At 38.6% G+C, this 20,899-nt stretch overlaps 2 protein-coding genes and 1 pseudogene across 10 annotated transcripts in view; 2 read left to right on the forward strand and 1 right to left on the reverse strand.

Moving 5' to 3' along the window:
• XPOT (exportin for tRNA) overlaps positions 1 to 20,899 on the reverse strand; it is a 173,463-nt gene that overhangs the window by 97,515 nt on the left and 55,049 nt on the right. For 3 of the 8 annotated variants that reach the window (XM_086400173.1, XM_086400168.1, XM_086400175.1), the window contains one exon: positions 936 to 969. The exons of the other annotated variants lie outside the window; for them this stretch is intronic. The gene's annotated coding sequence lies outside the window, so the exon portion shown is untranslated. The remainder of the gene's footprint in view (positions 1 to 935; positions 970 to 20,899) is intronic. 8 annotated transcript variants of the gene reach the window in all.
• The window catches only part of C5H12orf56 (chromosome 5 C12orf56 homolog), a 76,852-nt gene that overhangs the window by 35,127 nt on the left and 20,826 nt on the right, over positions 1 to 20,899 (forward strand). Inside the window, exons 3-5 of one of the 2 annotated variants that reach the window (XM_086400202.1) lie at positions 602 to 674; positions 8,268 to 8,670; positions 12,327 to 12,400. In XM_086400202.1, the coding sequence (XP_086256328.1) occupies positions 602 to 674; positions 8,268 to 8,670; positions 12,327 to 12,400 (550 nt within the window). Of the gene's footprint in view, positions 1 to 601; positions 675 to 8,267; positions 8,671 to 9,636; positions 9,790 to 12,326; positions 12,401 to 20,899 lie in introns of those variants that run through there. The other variant, XM_086400203.1, reaches the window with a different exon arrangement.
• Positions 20,466 to 20,823, forward strand: LOC147371925 (small ribosomal subunit protein uS8 pseudogene; annotated as a pseudogene).

The raw sequence follows: 20,899 nt of genomic DNA on the forward strand, positions 1-20,899 counted from the left end.
ACCTCCTAGACATCCTGTAATATGTGGTCCTGAAGAAGAGATAAGCTCAAACTTGTCTGACCCCTAGGCCACAGGTGTTCTACTAATATGTTCTACTTAATTCTAACAAAAACCAAAGGTGTTATTTGTATCACATTTAGTATTGAATTTGTGAAATGCCTACCATTTCAAGCGCCTGTGATGACTGGGGTCCTAAACACTTACGTATTAGTAAAGGTTATTAGCTTGCAAGTACAAACAATTTGATTCTGCCTTAATGCCAAAGAGAATTTATTGAAAAGATTTTGGAGCCTCTTAGGGAATCCAAAGGGGGAAGAGAAGAGCCAAATAGTGGAAGAAACCTGGGGGCCTGCTCCAGGGACTGAAGAGCCTGTGAGGAACCTTCCTCTAGGGTTCAGGCAGCCCAAGTGCCACAACTACTGAGCCTGAGCAACAACTAGAGTCCGTGCGCTGCAGTGAAAGATCCTGCATGAGACAACTAAGACTCGACGCAGCTAAATAAATAAATGCAAGAGTCATCAAATCAGTACCTGTAACTATAGCTTCTTTATAAGCTCAAACTATGTAATTAATGACCAATTAACTTTTCTTTTTTCCTTAGTCAAAGAAGAGAATAATGGGCCTATCTTTTGGAGAGGCAAAAAGTCTAACAGTCTGAATGAATCCATTTTCAGGTGAGATCGTTGGTTTATGTTTTTAACTTGCTGACCAAAATTTATTTTACATTTCAATTGGCTTTTTAAAGTGCTTTTACTCTACTAAAATCTTCGAATTGAGTTCTGTTTATCTCATATATATAATTATGAAGGTACTTGGGGAGGCTTTCTTCTAAATTCAAATCCAGTTAGTTATAAACTATAAATTTTCCCATTTCAATGGACTATACAGTGTCTCAATATAAGTAAATGATTAAAATCAAATTCGAAAACACTTACTGAACTCTGATTCTGTGTAGTAGGAAGCTGGTCCCTGTAATAGATACAACAATGAGTAAGATATAGTTCCTACCCTTGAGAAGCTGATTCTAACCAGGACATATGATATTTGCATAAATGAAGATACTGCAAAGTATGCATGCTAAGTGTCCTCAATGAGTTTGAGCAAATTGTCAGAGAGATTTAATAAGGAGAAAGGTTTTATTCAGTTTGGGGGAGGAGTCAAGATGTCAGATGACAGGTGTTGAAGGAATCATGGTGATCCAGATATTGCAGTTGTGGGAATGGTAGAAGCTACGATAGAGGCAGGGGAAACATGGAACATGTGTAAATTTAAAAAGGAGTTTCCTAAGCTGCACAACTCAAAGTATGGTTCTATTACACACTTTAAGTATCTAGACACTAGAAAGAGGAGGGGAGCATAGGATTCTAAGAGCTCTGATTCAGGGGATGACAGGCAGGGGGAAAATTAAGGTGTGTTGGGGCCCTGAAAGTCAGGTATGACAGGGGGAGGATAGCCAGGTTAGGAAAACATTGTAAAATGGTGCAAAGAAAAAGTGAACTTGTATTTGGGAAGTACGCACAGACCCATGGTGCACCATGCTGTGTAGTAACTCAGGATACTGGGCAGGGTCCTTTTCCCACTGTACTTACTTTCATACTCACCTTCTCTCCTTGCACAATGATGTACAAAGGTCTTCTAAACCTAAATGTCACTATTATAACTTTTTTTCCTCACCAAAAGAAAAAGAATTGGTTTAGGAAGCCTGGCTTGTGTCAGATAGGCTTAGAGGAGCATGATTTGATATAAATCCATGTGATCAGAAGCCATGTTTCAAGGGGTTGCAATTCCATTGTTACCCTGAGCACCATAAGTTACTAGATTCTTGGAGGAGCGGTCTCTGCCTTCCTGTCTCAAGGCACTAAGTGATGTTTCTAACATGGCTTGCGTAAATGGAAGTATTGAGGGAGGGGCCGTGCCAGTGGATAGCCCCACATGCTCTCAAGTTCAACATTCCTTATTTCACATTTGGTGTACAGTGCCCTAATTTTTCTAGACCACTCTCTGATAGCCTCATTGTTTTCTTCCAGTTTAGAAAAATAAAAGAGATGTATAAGTAATGTATGCAGTAGGTGTTGTAGTTGTAGGTTATCTCGGAGGTTAGAACTCTGTTAAAAGTGGCTGACGTCCAACATAGGTTAAAAGGGGAATTTAGGCAATATTGGAATTAGAGGGCAATGCATTTTATTCAACATTCATTCAGTAGATATATATAGATATAAATGTAGATCCATCTATCTTACCTGTTAAATCCGGTATATTCTATTTGTTGGGCTCTGTGATTGATTTCAGATGTACAACAGTGAGAAAAATCAGCAAAAGTTAGAAACCACACCACAGGAATGTAGGAATGGTAAGCATGAAGGTGGATGAGGCATACCTGGAACTGGGGACTTGAGTGCCACAGAACTTTGTCTCTGTGTCCTTGGATGTTTGTGGATCAGCTTCATTTTCTTTCACTGAATAACATGTCCTCTCTGGGACAGCAAAGTCAACAGCTGTCTTAAATTCACTTTTTATTGCTCCCACCACTACATGGTGGCTAACTCACATACTTTCTTGCACCAAATTAAAAAATCCTGGGACCTCCCTGGTGGTCCAGTGGTTAAGAATCCTCCTGCCAGTGCAGGGGACACAGGTTTGATCCCTGGTCTGAGAACTAAGATCCCACATGCCACGGGGCAACTAGGCCTGTGTGCCAGAACTACTGAAGCCCATGTGCCCTAAAGCCTGTGCTCTGCAACAACAGAAACCACAGCAACGAGAAGCCCGCATGCCTCCATTAGAGAAAGCCCACGCACAGCAACGAAGAGCCTGAGAGTTTTAGAAGAGCTGAAGACCCACCACAACCAAAAAAAAAAAACATCCTGGGAAGTCTCTGATTCCTAGCTTGAATAAATGATTCACTGCTAAAAATATCTACCATAACCAAGAGGTTTAAAAACATGGCAGCTTCTGTGTGCTCCGTGTGTGGAGGAGAGGAGTGAATATAGGTCGGGGTGGGAGAGTTAGGTCTGCTATCCATAGTTTTCTAGGACTACCATCTTCGTAATTAAACATTTGAGTCAGAAGTGTAAACAAAAGGCAGGCTATGATAAACACTAATTAGAGGGCTGAAGGATGTTATCGTGTAGAGGGCTTTGAAACACCTCTGTGGTATAAAGTTTTAGGCCTAATTATGAGAAGCTGCAGGTCGTAAGAAGGAAGCAGTTATCTTGGGACATCAGACTTACATAAATATGATTACTTTTCAAGGTAATAGTAAACAACAGACCTTTTAACACCTGAGGGATGGAAAACAGACTAGTGATGATCTCTGATAATGAGATTCAGTACTTCGGTTCCTCTATCTTTAGTATAGCTCTTCATTAGTGCATAGTTCCGTGTACTCAAACATTTTACAGGAGAAAAGCAAGCAGATGTCTCCTCAAAATGCTCCTTGAGGAAAAGTTTATTGTGACCTACTTAAGAGTCCCCTAACGCTGGCAGGGAAAAGACTGCCTATTGCTTGCACATATAAAAGGAAAACATAGAGATCAACGGAACATTTTTACAGAGCTGGCACAGAGTCAGATTTACATAAATTCAACTGAGTTCACCCTGAATAATCCAAAAGGAGCAGAGTGACAATGCTTAGCCCTCAGTCTAGATCTGCTCAGCTTATACCCACTAGGGTGGGTTTTGATCTAAGTTTACATCTGTTTATAGCCTCTACTGATATCTAGCTAATAGGGCATGGCAAGTAGGGTGAACTGAAGAAACCGGTCTGTTTAATAAACAGAATTCACCCGGGTTCAATCCCTGCGTTGGGAAGATCCCCTGGAGAAGGAAATCGCAACCCACTCCAGTAGTTTTGCCTGGAGAATCCCATGGACAGAGGCCTGGCAGGCCATGGGGTTGCAAGAGTCAGACGTGACTGAGTGACTAAACCGCCACCACATGACAGAGGTGACCACCTTGGCACCCTTATGATATGAGAATGTGTTGCACTTAATATCATTAGCAAAATAGAAGGGAAAAAAACAATGAAGAAGTTGAACCTTATATTTTTCTCTAAGAAGAAACATTTCTTGGCAGAAACTAGAAAAAGGGAGCTGTGTTATTCTTTTCTGCATAGTAGAGAAAATCATGCAGGCTCAGTAGTCACACTGGATGACCTCAAGTCTGGACTGTGTCTTGGACTATTTCACCTTCCCAGGGCTTCACTCCTCATCGTAGGATGGGGCTCACAATGGTACCTGTCCCACGGGGATGATACATAAAGAACTAAATCACGTACGGTTGACCCTTGAACAACACAGGTTTGAACTTTGCGGGTTCATTTATATGCATATTTCTTTAATAGGTACGTACTACAGTCCTACACAATCCTCAGATATGGAACCTTGGATACAGAGGGGTGACTCTAAAGTGTTATGTGTTCATTTCCAACTATGCAGAGGGTCAGCGCCCCAACCTCATGTTGTTCAAGGGTCAACTGTACATGTGAAGTGCTTGAACTGTGTGTGACACTTAGTAAATCCCTATTAAACTTAGCTCTGTTGTTATTGCTAATTATCTGCAAGTCAGTCACTAAACAATAACCTATTCGGCATCCTCAGAATCCTTGATCAAGTCTTGGAACAGAATAACTTCCCTCTTTTCTACTCCCACTAATAATATAGTATTTAAAGAATAAAAATGCTATTGTGTGGGCTTCCCGGATGGCTCGGTGGTAAAGAATCTGTCTGCCAGTTCAGGAGATGAGTTCAATCCCTGGTCCAGGAAGACCCCACATGCTGAGAAGCAACTAAGTTGGTGTGCCACAACTACCGAGCCTGTGCTCTAGAGCCCAGGAGCTGCAACTACTGTGCCCACGTGCCCCAACTACTGAAGCCTGTGCACCTGGAGCTCGTGGTCCACAATAGGAGCAGCTGCCACAAGGAGAAGCCTGTATACTACAACTGGAATGGAGCCCCTGGTTGCCCCGTCTAGAGAAAAGCTCACGCAGCAATGAAGACCCAGCACAGCCAAAATTAAAATAAGTACTTTCTTTAAAAGCTAATAAAAATGCTATTGTGCAATAATTTGGCATGTGTGCGTGCTAAGATGCTTCAGGCATGTCTGACTCTTTTTGACCCTATGGACTGTAGCCTGCCAGGCAACTCTGTCCTTGGGACTCTCCAGGCAAGAATATTGGAGTAGGTTGCCATAAAATGTACTATTCAGAGTGCTAACTGTGTTGAATATTATGTTATATGACTCTGGGTCACATGATGCGTTTGGTACTGGTCTCTGCCAGCCTCTTGATTACACTTAAATACTGATAACTGCTTTCCAGTTTTGAATTATTTTACATAAAATTGCTTATATCTCACCAATTCTGCTTTAGTAGAGCCTTCATGGGGAATTTTTTAATTCAGGAGAGCTGAAATTCTACATCTTAAGATCTAGGCTTATATAATTTTTTTATGGAAGAATCATTGTTTTTATTGTTCTGCTTGTTTTTTCTATTTTATACATTAATCTGACTACTTCCTTGAATAGGTGCTTTGCTCTCCATGAAAACTAAATTCCCCATTTTCATATTTAACTTCTTTCTCTTCCTTCTTAAGAATTTAAAAATCAAATAATTATTTTTTTGTATTTGATTTTAAAACTTTTGAAAAAGATGAGAAAGAAGTTAAATAAATTCTACTTAACATTTTTCCTCATTTCTTGATAGAATCAATACACTAGCATATATGTACTTTGTATTTTTAGTCGACCTTGCATCTAATGGATTTTTCTGAAGCTGTTTAATGTTGCCTGTTGCTTTTTGGCCTGTGGCTTTAACTTGATGGTTTCAGCCTCAAGGAGTGAATGTGGCTGTGTTTGATGTGGAGGGGAAAAGGAGAAAAGTCATTTGTGCATAATTTTGATCTTGGAGTTATCTTTTCCAGTTATCTCATTGCTTACTCCTTTATGGCTGGGCTCTCCCTAGAGATACATAATCAGCTCATTAGAAAAACATTTGACTTTTAGCAACCTAGTACTATAAATATGAAGTCGACAAGTGTGGAAATTCAAGGTTCTAGAACTCTTGCTTAATAATGAACTACTCTTTAATCAGACTACTAAGAGTGGGTATTACTGAATCTTAAATGAAAAATACAGTTTAGCTTTATGGTTGGCTTGCTTAATTGGTGAAGCTATAATGTCTGTGGCATTTTAATTTATGCTGTCAAAAAGGTAATCCTTGTTAGAAACTCTTTTTAACTCTCTAAAATAATACATTTTTCATACAACTGAGTAAATTACAGTCACTTCAAGTGGACCTTTCTGTAATTACCTGAAATCATTTTGCTGACCTTTAAGATCAGTTCAGTTCAGTCGCTCAGTCGTGTCCAGCACTTTGCAACCCCATGGACTGCAGCATGCCAGGCCTCCCTGTCCACCACCAACACCCGGAGCTTACTCAAACTCATGTCCATTGAGTCGGTGATGCCATCCAACCGTCTCACCCTCTGTTGTCCCCTTCTCCTCCTGCCTTCAATCTTTCCCAGCATCAGGGTCTTTTCAAATGAGTCAGTTCTTTGCATCAGGTGGCCAAAGTATTGGAGTTTCAGCATCAGTCCTTCCAATGAATATTCAGGACTGATTTCCTTCAGGATGGACTGGTTAGATCTCCTTGCAGTCCAAGGGACTCTCAAGAGTCTTCTCCAACACCTCAGTTCAAAAGCATCAATTCTTCAGTGCTCAGCTTTCTTTATAGTCCAACTCTCACATCCATATGTGACTACTGGAAAAACCATAGCTTTGACTAGATGGACCTTTGTTGGCAAAGTGATGTATCTGCTTTTTAATACGCTGCTTAGGTTGGTCATAGCTTTTCTTCCAAGGAGCAAGCGTCTTTGAATTTCATGGCTGCAGTCACAATCTGCAGTGATTTTGGAGCCCCCCCAAAATAAAGTCTGTCACTGTTTTCACTGTTTCCCCATCTATTTGCCATGAAGTGATGGGACTGGATGCCATGATCTTAGTTTAACATATGTTGTGCCTAAAATGAACATTTTAACCTAATTTCATAACATTATCTAACATAATCTGTGCACTGGCTATTTAATTCAATTCCCATAGAGAAAATTTTAGAAAATATCATCTACAAGAATAAAGAAAAGCTATCACTTTTGAGCACTTGTATGTTCGTGCGTGTGTATGTGCGTGCATACATGTACACATATGTAAAGTCAGTGGAAGAGGGAGCTGAGAATTGACAGTCAGCCTAGTTCATAGCATTGTACAGATGACGAATGAATTCTACACCTGTTTAAAATTAAGAACAAATAAAAACAAAGTGGTTTCCAACTTTCATAGAGGTTCCAGTCTCATAAGGGAGACAAGATTAATTAATATAAAATGATAAAATAGCAATTCAATACAATATAGGGTAATATTAATAGCTAGCACCTACTGAGTGATTAATAGCTAGCATCTATTGAGTATTGCATCTATTTTCTTACTTAATCCTCACAGAAACCCAATAACGTGGTTCTCTTGGTTCCTATTTTAAAATTAGGAAATTAAGGCTTAGGTCAATCAAAGTCACATAACCACTGAGTGGCAGAGCCTGGATTAGAACTTGGATCTCATACTCTGCAACTTCTTAGCCTCTGCCCCTTGCTTCCTTGGGCTGCAGAGAAAAGAAATGGGTCATGGTGAGCTGGAGAGAACAGGGAAGACAAAAGATGGGACAAAGATTGATTCTGAAAAAAAACTGCTGATGCTATTGCAATGATATTGGAAAAATCAGAAGAGTATTAGCAAAACATGAGTCAAAGAAAACACCAAAGAAAACACCAAAGAAAACACCAAAGAAAATCTCTCTTCACATCTCTCCATATGAATAGTTTTTTCTTTATGGTATCCATCAGAAATGCACAATGAAAGAACAATCAAGTTTCAAAACTTGAATGAAAAGTCCTTTCACTAGGAGTATTGGGTTCTGTGAAGGACAGGCATAATGCTTTAGATGTAAAAAAAAAAAAAAAAAAAAAAGCCTCTTTAAATGACATAGGGTAGAATTCTATTTCTGAAAGCAGGAATATATACTGAAGAATTATACCATAAATCCTCTAGGTCAGTGGTGAACAGCAGGTGAGAGTGAATCACTCCTTTCTCCTAACAAGCATTCCCTTTATATGAAGACTTTTACTTTCAGACTCGAACTGCTGCAATGGGCCACTGGGTTCTCTTTGTTCCTTTCTGTTAAATTCTGAATATTATGTTTAACTCTAAATTCTACCTGACAGGTACCACCAGGAGAGCAGCACAGCATCCAAGGATTCAATTCTCGGCCCTCCTTCAGACCTGAAGAAGCTGTCCCTTCATGGCCAAAGAGCCCGTGGACCCTTACCTAACCCCTCCAGAAGTCGTCAGCTCACATCAGCCAGTAGCAAAGCTAGTGGGCCATTTTGTATAACAGACACAAAAGAACCCCAGGGACTTTCAGATCACAAAGACTCTCTAAGTGAAATCCCTTTCAAGTGCAATGGGAACGGAAATGAGTTTTACTTAGGAAATTCCACCCTGGCTTCCCCTTTACAGAGCAACCCAAACCTAGAGAGAAAGGAGTCAGAACTTCATTTGTATGTTATTTCCACAACGTCATCAATATTTCTGCACTTAAAAAGTTCATGGAACAATTATATTATAGTAAGTACCCTCCTAAGTTAACCTCGGCTTGAGTATTATTTTTTAGGATAGGCTTCCCTGCTCTTCCTACCCATTTTGGAAACTTAACCTTGGGATTTAAGATAGTGAAAGACACAATGCACTGGACAATTAAGGTGATGATTTTATTAGGCTACTGCAATAGGGAAAATGCTCATTAATGAAAAGTGTCTTAAAGAAAAGGTGATGGGCCTGAGGTTTCATGAGGCAGGTAATAAATAGGGGAGTTGGCCATAAGTCTCATGGGAATCAGTGAGGAAGGTTGGAGACAGGTCGTATTTTGGAATATTTGTGAGCAGTGTGGTTTTTTTTACAGTTAGCTGGGGTGATTTCTCAGGCTTCCCAGGTAGCGGTAGTGGTAAAAAACCTGCCTGCCAATGCAGGAGATTTAAGACACACAGGTTCGATCCCTGGGTCGGGAAGATCCCCTGGAGGAAGGCATGGCACCCCACTCCAGTATTCTCACCTGGAGAATCTCATGGACAGAGGAGCCTGGTGAGCTATGGTCCATAGCGTTGCAAAGAGTTGGACACAACTGAAGTGACTTAGCACGCACACAAGGGGTGATTTCTTAACCATTCAGCTTTCAGTGAGGACAAAGCTCAACACTGTCAATATGTTTCATTATTTCTTAGCTGTGGTACTGAAAGTAGGTTAGTGGGAGTCATTGTCATAAGATCAGATAATTTTACAGAGATCACCTGGCTTATGTCCTTTATTTTATAAATGAAGAGACTGAAGGAAAAAAAAATTCTAAGTAACTTACTCAAAGAACTCTCATTTAGTAATCTTTTTATAACGCCAGGATCAGTTTTATAATATGACCCTTTTTAGTTCCCTTCAGTGATATATAACTTTTATTACTGATCTTCAAATATAATAATGTTGAAATGGAAGTCACTCAGTCGTATCTGACTCTTTTCAACCCCGTGGACTATACAGGACTAACTCAGGTCTGCATTGTGGATGGATTCTTTATCAGCTGAGCCACAAGGGAAGCCCAAGAATACTGGAGTGGGTAGTCTGTCCCTTCTCCATCAGATCTTCCCAACCCAGGGATTGAACCCAGGTCTCCCGCATTGTAGGTGGATTCTTTACCAGGTGAGCCATAAAGGAAGCCCTTCTGAGTGAAAAGAGTCTTTCATAATAATGTTGCTGCTGCTGCTGCTGCTAAGTCGTGTCGGTCGTGTCTGACTCTGTGCAACCCCATAGACGGCAGCCCACCAGGCTCCCCCGTCCTTGGGATTCTCCAGGCAAAAACACTGGAGTGGGTTGCCATTTCCTTCTCCAATGTATGAAAGTGAAAAGTGAAAGTGAAGTCACTCAGTCGTGTCCGACTCTTAGCAACCCCATGGACTGCAGCCTTCCAGGCTCCTCCGTCTATGGGATTTTCCAGGCAAGAGTACTGGAGTGGGGTGCCATTGTTAAGAGGTATGAAAGACTCTTATCCCTCAGAAGAAGCTAGGAAGGAGGGGTTTTATAAGAGGCCCAAATTTGGAAGACTGCAAGGCAACTCTAGTTTTTTTCTCATAACACAGTTCAGAATATTTAATGTTTAAATTAAATGCTAAATGTTTAAAATTCATCTGTAAAATTTTAAACAGCTTTCTCCAAATTAAGAATGTATGTGAATCATAAATAGAGGGAAAATCTTGATCTCTTAAGAGAAGGCCTTATATATTCTAATAGAAAACCCAAAACTTAATTGACTTTTAAAAATCTGCCTAAATATTTCAAAATAACTGTTTATGCTTCCAGAATTAACTAACTCCTAGTTTTAAGTACTACTTTAAAATTCTGCAGTAGAGGCATGCTTGGGGTAAGTCAGATGGGCCAACTCATAGCCCTTCTGATGATAAAAGCAACAACAAATAACTAACATGCAGTGTTATTATCAATGTTATTAACTGTGCTGATGCTTTCTGTACATTAACTCATTTAATCTGTACAATAGTCTTATAAGGAAGACTGTTATTCTCATCTCATAGATGAGGAAACTGAGGTATAGGGAAGTTAAATAATATATTCAAGGTTATACAACTAACACAGAACTGGGATTTGAACCCAGATAGACTGATTTTTTTTTCTATGCACTGAAATAATGTGGATGGAGGGGGTTATCCTTATGAGTTGGCAGACATTATTATTAAACAACGTTCTATCCCTTGAAAGAAGGAAAACAAGTAAGCAAATATTTCATATACAAATGATGAATCAATTAGGCTAGCATTTATTCTAGTGAAAACGGTATTAACTCAATATAAACATTTAAAAAAGTGTAACTTTTTTTGTGACATTGTTGGATTCTCTCATTAGGGTGGTTACCCTTGGTTAGTCTTGGCTATCTTCATAGATTTTAGGAAATGGAAAAAAATAATCTCCTAAATCAGGCAGACTTATCTTGGGTAATTGATCTGTTGCGTCTGACATTTCTTTCCTGTTGAGGTATGGAAATGCTCCTGGGAAAAGACATCTTAACTCTCTGTATACTTTCAGGTAAAATTAACCTAAACCATCCAGTTAGAAATTAGCACTCATTCTGATTTTAAGGGTTTCCAACGAGTTGTCTCTGTGAGTAAGCCATTTTATCTGTAAATTTTACCAAAAGTAATTATGATCTCTGTTGTTTAGCATCTCAAATTCTACAAAGACAAAATATGGCAATTCTTCACGCTTATGTTGTGAAGATAACTGCTAGAAAGCTTAATAACTAAGGAATATTCTCAAATTAAAATTCTAGATTTAAGGCAAGGATAACTTTGGAGAGGAAAAAAGGGCAGCTTTTTTAAAAAAAGAAAAAAACATAGAATGATGACAAAACTAGTAAGACAAAGCACATAATCCCCCCTACACACCACCTACCACCATACTCTGTTTATAAGGAGTAAGACAGGAGTTGTTTGGAGCTGTAAATCAGAAACATTTCAGAAATCCCTTCTGACCTGTCTGTTAAGCCTCAAAATAAACAAAAAATTATTTAGAGAACTTGCTGAACATTACATGCCAGTTTGTTTTAAGACCCAGAATGAATGGGAAATGGCAACACTAACAATTTAAGGAAAAAATAACCCCATTAAAGGGGGAACAGGTAAAAAAATTATTGTATATCTTGGCAATGTAATACTGTAATTATTAAAAAGACTGAAGTAAATCTATATATATAGATATGAAGAACTGTCCACTACGTATTAAGTGAAAAAAAGACCCCGGATTAACATGTGATATGATGTGGCTAGTATTAAATAAATATTATAAATATATATCATCTAATGTGTAAATATTATAAATGTATGTTATAATTAATATGTTTTTATCTGCCTGAAAGAATATAAACCAAACCAACAACAGCAAGGTGTTTTGAAAATTGAGACAGAAGAGGTGAGGGATAGGGAACTTTTTATCATTTATACATTTCTGTACTGTTTGATGTTGATACAATGAGCAAGTGTTATGTTTAAAACTTTTAAAAAACTATGTAAGGAAAAATTCCCTGTGGTATTATCAAATACTGGAATGAGTTACAAATCATGTACTGTAGAAGGGATTAAAGAATAGATATATGATATTGACTAAAAGTAAGCAGAATTGATTTTCATTCAACAAAAATTCTAACTATTCCCACTTTTTTCCTCTTTCAGAAAGCTACTCTTTTACAAGATCCCCTATATGTTAGTGAGCTCAGTCCTGCTACTGGAAGTCAAAAGCCATACAGGTAAGAAGTGATGACAGGTCAGAGTTACATAGGAGGTTGGGGGTGGGGGTGTTGTTCTCTTTGCCTCTCCTAACTCTGTGAGTTGCTGACCATCACATTTATATCTATATCACTTCATGCCCTGACTTGCAAATACTATAATCTATGGGACATCACTTCTTGTATGTGTCACAGGAGCCAAAACGTCAGCATATTCAAAACAGGGCTCAGCCTCTTCCTTCTGTGACTTGACCTTCTGTCTATGTTTCCTAAACAGGGCATGATGTCAGTATCTCCAGACAGCCTAAGCCAGGGTCTTGGATCCCCAGATGCCCACCCTCTACATCCAGTCATCACCACATGATTTATTGTACCTATTGAATATATCTGGATAACACCCACTTCTTTCCACTGCCATATGCTCATGTCCAATTATTTCTGTTTTGGGCTCCCACCAGTATTTTCCTTGCTCGTCTCTGCCTTCACTCTTGCACCTTGATAGACCTTTCCTCAGCATGACAGAGGAATCTTTCAGAAGCACAAATCTGATCATGTCACTTCTCCCTTAAAGCCTTTGAAGAGCTCCCCAGTGCCCTTAGAATTGTCTACACTCTACAACACCTTTTTACAAATCTTCCTGATATCTCTTTATTTTTCTCCCCTCAACTGTTGTGTCTCCCACACTCCTACCTTAAATTCCTGATCCAAGAGAACTTGTAGGTCTCAAAAAGCTCCCTGTTCATCTGGATCCTAACATGATGGTCTCCATTCTAGAACTTACCTACTTCTCTTCTTCCTCTGCATAGAAATGTCAGCTCAAGTCTTAACTCATTATCCCTTTTTCTAAAAATCATTTCTCAAAGTAAGTTAAGAGGGCCCCTCCATAAAATCCTGTGGTTACACAACTTGTAGCACTGTCTTCTCTGTATTATGGATTGCTTGTTTACATGCTGCCCCATTAGGAAATATGATCCTTAAGGGGAGACTGTACCTTGGTCACTAGCACATAGTAGACTGCCAGTAAGCTTTATACAATGAATGAATGAATGAATGAATGAATGAAATAAGATAGAGGCTGGACCTTATATGCAAGACAAAGGAACTTGGATTTTATCCAGACTTCATAGTACTACTATGTTCTCATCACAGTCAGCCTTACATTGAAGCAGTTACTTGTGATGTGACTATTACTGCCAATAGATTTTGAGCTTTTGGAAGGCAATGGACTTCCTTTGTGGCTCAGGGGTAAAGAATCCACCTGCAATGCAGGAGTCGTGGGTTTGATCCCTGGGTCAGGAAGATCCCTTAGAGAAGAAAATGACAATCACTCCAGTATTCTTGCCTGGGAAATCACATGGACAGAGGAGCCTGGAGGGCTACAGTCCATGGGGTCACAAGAGTTGGACACAACTTAGTAACTAAATCATCACTGCCACCCTGGAAGGCAAGAAGGATGTCTTATTAATTTTTGTATTTTTCTTACTTAAAACAGTGCTTTGCACAAAGAAAACACTCTGTGAATTGATGATTCCAATAACTTTGATATTAAGTCATAAGTGAGTTTTGAGAGATTTACGATAAGTGACATATACTGGGGGTGATGCAAATAAACTAAGGGAAAGTTTAATTTTAAAAGTTACAATTCATTCCCCATTAAAAGGACCCAAAGTTCCTTGGAAGAATGACTAATTCTAGGCCTGTGACAGGAAATACACAAATGAATTTGAAACAGCTTGAGGCAGAATGCAAAGAGCAACAGGGCCCAAACTAAAGGGCACAGGAGCACCCATGAAGGGGCTCCTTATTTAGCCAAAGATAGGACAACATGAGATCAGAAAAAATAATGAATGAGATGGTTAAAACATAATGAATATATAAAAATTCCAAAGTGTATAATGATGTATCATGGAAAGTCCTCTCTCCTACCCTTCTTCTGTTAAGAAATAAAAAATACATTAAATTTCATTAGAAGTAAATAGGGCATTAATTCATTTCTCTGCAAATAAGCAAACAAATGCAAAGAATTAAGCATTTATCCTGCCTTTCCTGCATAAACTGTAGTTAGTTCAGGGTAACCAAGTAGCTCAAGTTGATGAGAACAAATTTAATTTTACAGAATTCCAGTTAATAAATGTGGAAGGTTTGAGAGAAATAGAAAATTACCATTTTTCCAACCGCAAATGAAATAAAAGATTCATGCAATGATCTCAATGGATGGAACTATTAGATAGAAAGGTGAAGTGGAACTTCAAAATCGAGGGATCATGTAAATAACTAAACCATTGATCAGTTTTAGCATCACTTAACTGGGATGCTCTAATGAGGCACTTAAAAATTTTGTGCCTCATTATTTGACATAACATGAAACAAAGAGCACCACCTATGGCACATCTTTGCTCAGACAATTAAACTGCTTTGTTGTGGTTTAGTCCCTCAGTTGTATCTGACTACTTTGCAACCTCATGGACTATAGCCCGCCAGGCTCCTCTGTCCATGGGATTGCCCAGCCAAGAAATTGCTTCTCCACAATTAAATTGGAATCTGACTTAAAGTGTGGGTGTGTCAGCCTTAAGAAGGAATGAAATTCTGATACATGTGACAATATAGATGAGCCTTGAAGACATAATGCTATGTGAAATAAGTCAGTCATAAAAGGACAAATATTTTATGATTCCACTTATATGAGATACCTAAAATAGGCAAATTCATAGAAACAGAAACCAGAATATGGGTTACCAGGAGCTAGGGAGAGAGAGCAATGGAGACTTACTGATTGATGGATTCAGAGTTTCTGTTTGGGATGATGAAAATGTTCTGGAAATGGGTAGTAGTGATGTTGCACAATATTATGATCACACTTACTGCTGCTGAATTGTATTAATATACCTGAAGATGGTTAAAATGGCAGATTTTATGTTATGTATATTTTATCTCAGAATTTTTAAAGGTATGTGTGTGTCTGTGTGTGTGTAAGGCAATAGATAAAACGAGACTGGCAAAATGTTGAAAATTACTGAAGCTCAGTGATGTGTATGTGGGGTTTCTTATGTGATTTTCTCCATTTTTGTGTATGAAAATTTCCATAGTTAAAGTTTTTAAAAGACCTAAGAAACACAGTAAGCAAATATAACCATTATCTTATTTAGATCTTGATTTTAGCAAGCCAAATATATAGCAAGCAATATATTTAGCAAGTCTTAAAAATATATTTTAAGGCAAGAGAGAACATTTGAATACAGACTGGGTATTAGACAATACCATAGAATTACTGATAAGTTTGTTTGTGTGATAATGATGAGTTTGCAAGGAAATGTTCCTTTTATTTTGAGATATGTTCTGAGGTATAGGGGTTAAATAACATAATGTTTGGGATTTCTTTTTTAAAAAGATGATTATCTAAATAGCTTAGAATTTCTACATGTTTTCATATGTTTACTCTAAAAAAGTATCCGTTTTAATTTTGGTGCTATATTGTATAAAGTGATTCTAAAGTTAATTGTATAATAAAACAGGCTCTCACTTTGTGTGGCTTGAAATTTATCCCTGGAGGCAAGGAGAGGTCTGCCTCTATCTGGACTCAGGAAAAGCATATTTCTTGCAAAGTTAATTACTAAAGGCAATAAATATATTTAAAGTATAGTAATTTAATGTACCACGAAGGATGCAAATATATGTACAAGACACATAGGAAATGGTCTGTACCTACAAGGCACCTTCAGTTTAAAAAAAAGTAAATATTCTTTGGGTTTTCAAGTTAGGATTCTGTCACAGTTGTGAGTTCTGTAATCTGATTATTGTGAATATATACACTGGGCTTCTGAGATAATGTATGAAAATCCATTCCAGCTATAAAGTATGATACAAATGTAAGGTATGCTGCTGCTGCTGCTGCTAAGTCTCTTCAGTTGCGTCCGACTCTGTGCGACCCCATAGACGGCAGCCCACCAGGCTCCCCCGTCCCTGGGATTCTCCAGGCAAGAACACTGGAGTGGGTTGCCATTTCCTTCTCCAATGCATGAAAGTGAAAAGTGAAAGGGAAGTCACTCAGTCGTGTCCAACTCTTCGAGACCCTATGGACTGCAGCCTACTAGGCTCCTCCGTCCATGGGATTTTCCAGACAAGAGTACGGGAGTGGGGTGCCATTGCCTTCTCCGAATGTAAGGTATAACTGATGTTAAATGTTTGTAAAAATGAAAAAAAATACAGGAAAAATAGAACTTATCATTAAATCAAGAATTCTCCTGCCACGTTGTTTGGGTGAGGTTTTGTTTTCTGGCTCATGAAATACAGAATATCTGTTGACTTTAGTATAAAATTTCCTCTTATTCCTAAACTGAATAATGGAGTCTTCTGGCACTAGACTTTTTCTTATTTAAATTAGTCAAAGTTTGTCATCTATGTAAAAGCAAATATTCTCTGAATTTTCAGAGAAACTGTGATTATCCATAACTTCTCTGTAGAAATATAGACTACTGAATCTAATTTGAATTTATGATGTAAGATAAGACCTCACTTTACATATGAATTGATTTTCAGTATGAAGAGATTACTGTGCTTTTTCTTTTGAAATTTGTTTTTGCCTTTTTGAAAAAAATAGTTTGATATTATAATCTATTATCATAGGTGCCAAAAGATTAAAAACAGTTCATTTCTATATGAATCTTAGCAAATTGCTGACTCCCAGTGGGAAAAACTGGAAACTCAATTTCAAAATGATTGTGCTGATACTGTATTTTTTCTGGGCTTTTGCTTTTCTAAGCTCATTTGTTTGTGAAAACTACATTTCTGCTGTTTTTTTGAGTTCTCAGCAAAGGGATTTTATGGTTATTTTTAAAATATGAAATATTTATTGCCATATCAAATATGGCAATAATTTGAAATGGGTATATATAGGGAAGCAAGATCTCAAAGCTTATTCCTATTTAGATAATATTTATTAAATATTTACTGTATGCTAAGCACATGTAACTAAATATCAAAGTAACTAAAGTATCAAAACAGCCCAGTGGGATAGGTACTATCATCATCCCCATCTTACAGATGGGAAAACTGAGGTATAGAGACACTAGGACACTTGCCCTTGGTACTCACTCAGAGGAGCAGGGGCAGATCTAGGATACCGGTCAGTCTATCTGACCGTGCCCCCATACTCAAAATCATGTTCATCTGCCTCTATGACTGTTATTACTGAATTCTTTTCTTTTTTAAATTCAGGTATAGTTGATTTATAATATTATATGTTTTAGGTATACAACATTGTGATTCATAATTTTTAATGATTATAGTCCATTTAAAATTGTTATAAAATATTGGCTATATTCCCTGTGCCGTATGATATATCCTTGCAGCTTATTTATTTTATACACAGTAGTTTATACTCTTAATGCCCTACCTCTATCTCGCCCCTCGTGCCTTCTCTCTCCTCACTGCTGACTACTAGTCTGTTCTCTGTAACTGTGAGTCTATTTCTTTTTTGTTATATTCATTAGTTTGTTTTATTTCTTAGATTCCACATATAAGTGATATCATACAGTATCTGCCTTTTTCTGTCTGACTTATTTCAATTAGCATAATACCCTCCAAGTCTATCCATGTTCTACAAATGGCAGGATTTCATTCTTTTTTATGGCTGAGTAGTATTCCTGTGTGTGTGTGTGTGTACACACACACACACATATATGGCTTCCCTGGTGACTCAGTGATAAAGAATCCGCCTGCCAATGCAGGAGATACAGGTTTGATCCCTGGGTCGGGAAGATGCCCTGGAGAAGGAAATTGCAACCCACTCCAGTATTCTTGCCTGGGAAATCCCATGGGACAGAGGAGCCTGGCAGGCTATAGTCCATAGAGTCACAAGAGTTGGATATGATTTGGCAACTAAAACTATACACACACACACACACACAAACATACATACCATATCTTCTTTATCCATTCATCTGCAGAGGTTACTTACATCCATTAGCCATTGTAAATAATGGTGCTATGATCATTGAGGGTACATGTATCTTCACATTAGTGTTTTAATTTTTTTTCAGTTAAGTATCCAGGAATGGGTACTTGAGTGACATGGTAGTTCTATTTTTAGTTTTTCGAGTAACCTCTATCCCCTTTTCCATAGTGGCTGCACCAATTTACATTCCTGCCAACAGTGTACAAGTGAAAAAAGTGAAAGTGAAAGTTGCTCAGTCATGTCCAACTCTTTGTGACCCCATGGACTATTCAGTCCAGGGAATTCTCCAGGCCAGAATACTGGAGTGGGTAGCCTTATCCCTTCTCCAGGGGATCTTCCCAACACAGGGATAGAACCCAGGTCTCCCTCATTGCAGGCAGATTCTTTACCAGCTGAGCCACAAGGGAAACCCAAGAATACTGGAGAGGGTGGCCTGTCTCTTCTTCAGGGGATCTTCCCAACCCAGGAATCGAACTGGGGTCTCCTGCACTGCAGGTGGATTCTTTACCAACTGAGCTATCAGGGAAGCCCTAACAGTGTACAAGGATTCCTTTTTTTCCCACATCCTTGCCAACATTTGTTATCTGTGGCCTTTTTGATGGCTAAGATTGATCTCTTCGTGTTCATTTCTACTCTGGTGTCTTCACTAGAAAAGAGACTATTTTTCAGGAAGTCTTAATTTTTATGTTAATAAGAGAGGTTCATTGATTGGATAGAAGAGAGCATCTTAGATTTATTTTTTTAAATAAAGTGGGAGGTAGTGGGCAAGAACCAAGATTCTATGTAGTAGTATTAGAATAAATGGCTGATAACAAGATTTCTAGAATAAGTGGTAAAAATATTTTTACCTTGAGTCAGAAATTCTAAGACATTTCCATTGATCTACACAGAACATGAAACAGCTCTCTTACTGTTACTTTACACCCTGCTTTTCTGAATCACTGGTTGTGTAAGCTTGGACAGGCTACTTAACTTAATGTCCTGTAAATGCGATAGTAATTCCCAGCTCAGCCACCTAGTGACACTGAGTGAGCTAGTCCATGAGGAGTACCCAGGCCAAAGCCTGCCACAGAGTCAGTGCTCAGGTAAGTGCAGTTGTTACTGCTGAGCACAGTGGGAGATGGAAACAACATCCAACCTGTTAATGGTTTTTCAAGTTGTTGCAAATCAGCTGAGGGGCCAGGACAAGTACACAAAGAATTGCAATGGAGTGAAGTATGGAAAAAAGGCTATGGGAGAGGGTCTCCATGGTTGGTAGAATTAGGGAAAGCCCTAAGGAGAAGGTGTTAACTCATTTCAGCGAAGCCAGCTTTTCCTGAAGTGTGGAATGGACATGGGGCAATGATGTGGGGTGACTTCATGTGGTTTTCTGACATGGCATGAAATGACTTTGAATTCCACGGTAAAAAAGTGATTCTCTTTTCCAACTCGTCTGATCTCATCAGGGAGAATCTCTTGACTTGGTGCCAGTAGAGGCAGCTCTCTAACACACTCATCTGCTCTTTTGTCAAAGGGAGAGCAGACTTCAGGCTCAAAATAGGGAGCATCTACTTGGTTGGTTTCAAGCTGTTTTTACAGTTACCTGCTAATTATAGCAAACAGTACTGGTTTTTCCCTTGTGAAGTAGTAATAAAAAGTTTTCTTCATAAAGAAATTTCTCTAAGAAAAAATGAGTTGATTTAAAGGAAAAACAGTATGCAAATAATATTACATATGATTCATGGATTATGGTAAATGGTATACAAACAAACTCTGAGAGAGACTAAGAAAGAGGGACAGAAGATTCGGGATAGGTACAGCTCGAGTAAAGGGGCATGGTAAGAAATGTGTTTGGAGAGTAATAAACAGTTCAATTTAGAGGCTTCCCCAGTGGTTCAGCAGTAAAGAATCTGCCTGCAGTGCAGGAGATGCAGGAGATGAGAGTTCGTTCCCTGGGTCAAGATCTCCTGGAGGATGAAATGGTGACCCACTCCAGTATTCTCACCTGGAAAATTCCATGAACAGAGGAGCCTGGAGAGCTACAAGGAGCAGTTTTCATTACTGATAAGTAATTAAGTTAGAAGTACAAAATTATATTAATATTCCATTAGTCCTCTTTCTGCCATCTTCCCATGCTGCCATGATGGTGGCACCATGAATGTCCTGGCTAATGCTTTCAAGAGTATCAACAATGCCTCAAAGAGAGGCAAACGTCAAGTTCTTATTAGGCTGTGCTCCAAAGTCATCTTCCATGATGAAGCATGGTTACATTGGCGAATTTGAAATAATCGATGATCACAGGGCTGGGGAGATTGTTGGGAACCTCACAGACAGGCTAAATAAGTGTGGAGTGATCAGCTTCAGATTTGATATGCAACTCAAAGATGTGGAAAAAGGGCAGAATAACCTGCTCCTGTCACATCAGTTTGATCTCACTGTACCAACAACCTCAGCTGGCATCACGGACCATGAATAAGCAAGATGAAAACACACAGCAGGGAAAAGTCCTTGAATTCTTTTTTTAGGGATGTAATACATACATGCAAATAAAATGCCTCAGGGAACTAAAGAAAAAAATTCCATTAGTA

This window comes from Bos grunniens, chromosome 5 (genome assembly GCF_055505025.1).
Source record: "Bos grunniens cultivar Pamir isolate PY7600 chromosome 5, Bosgru_T2T1.0, whole genome shotgun sequence".
Taxonomy (NCBI): Eukaryota; Metazoa; Chordata; class Mammalia; order Artiodactyla; family Bovidae; genus Bos; species Bos grunniens.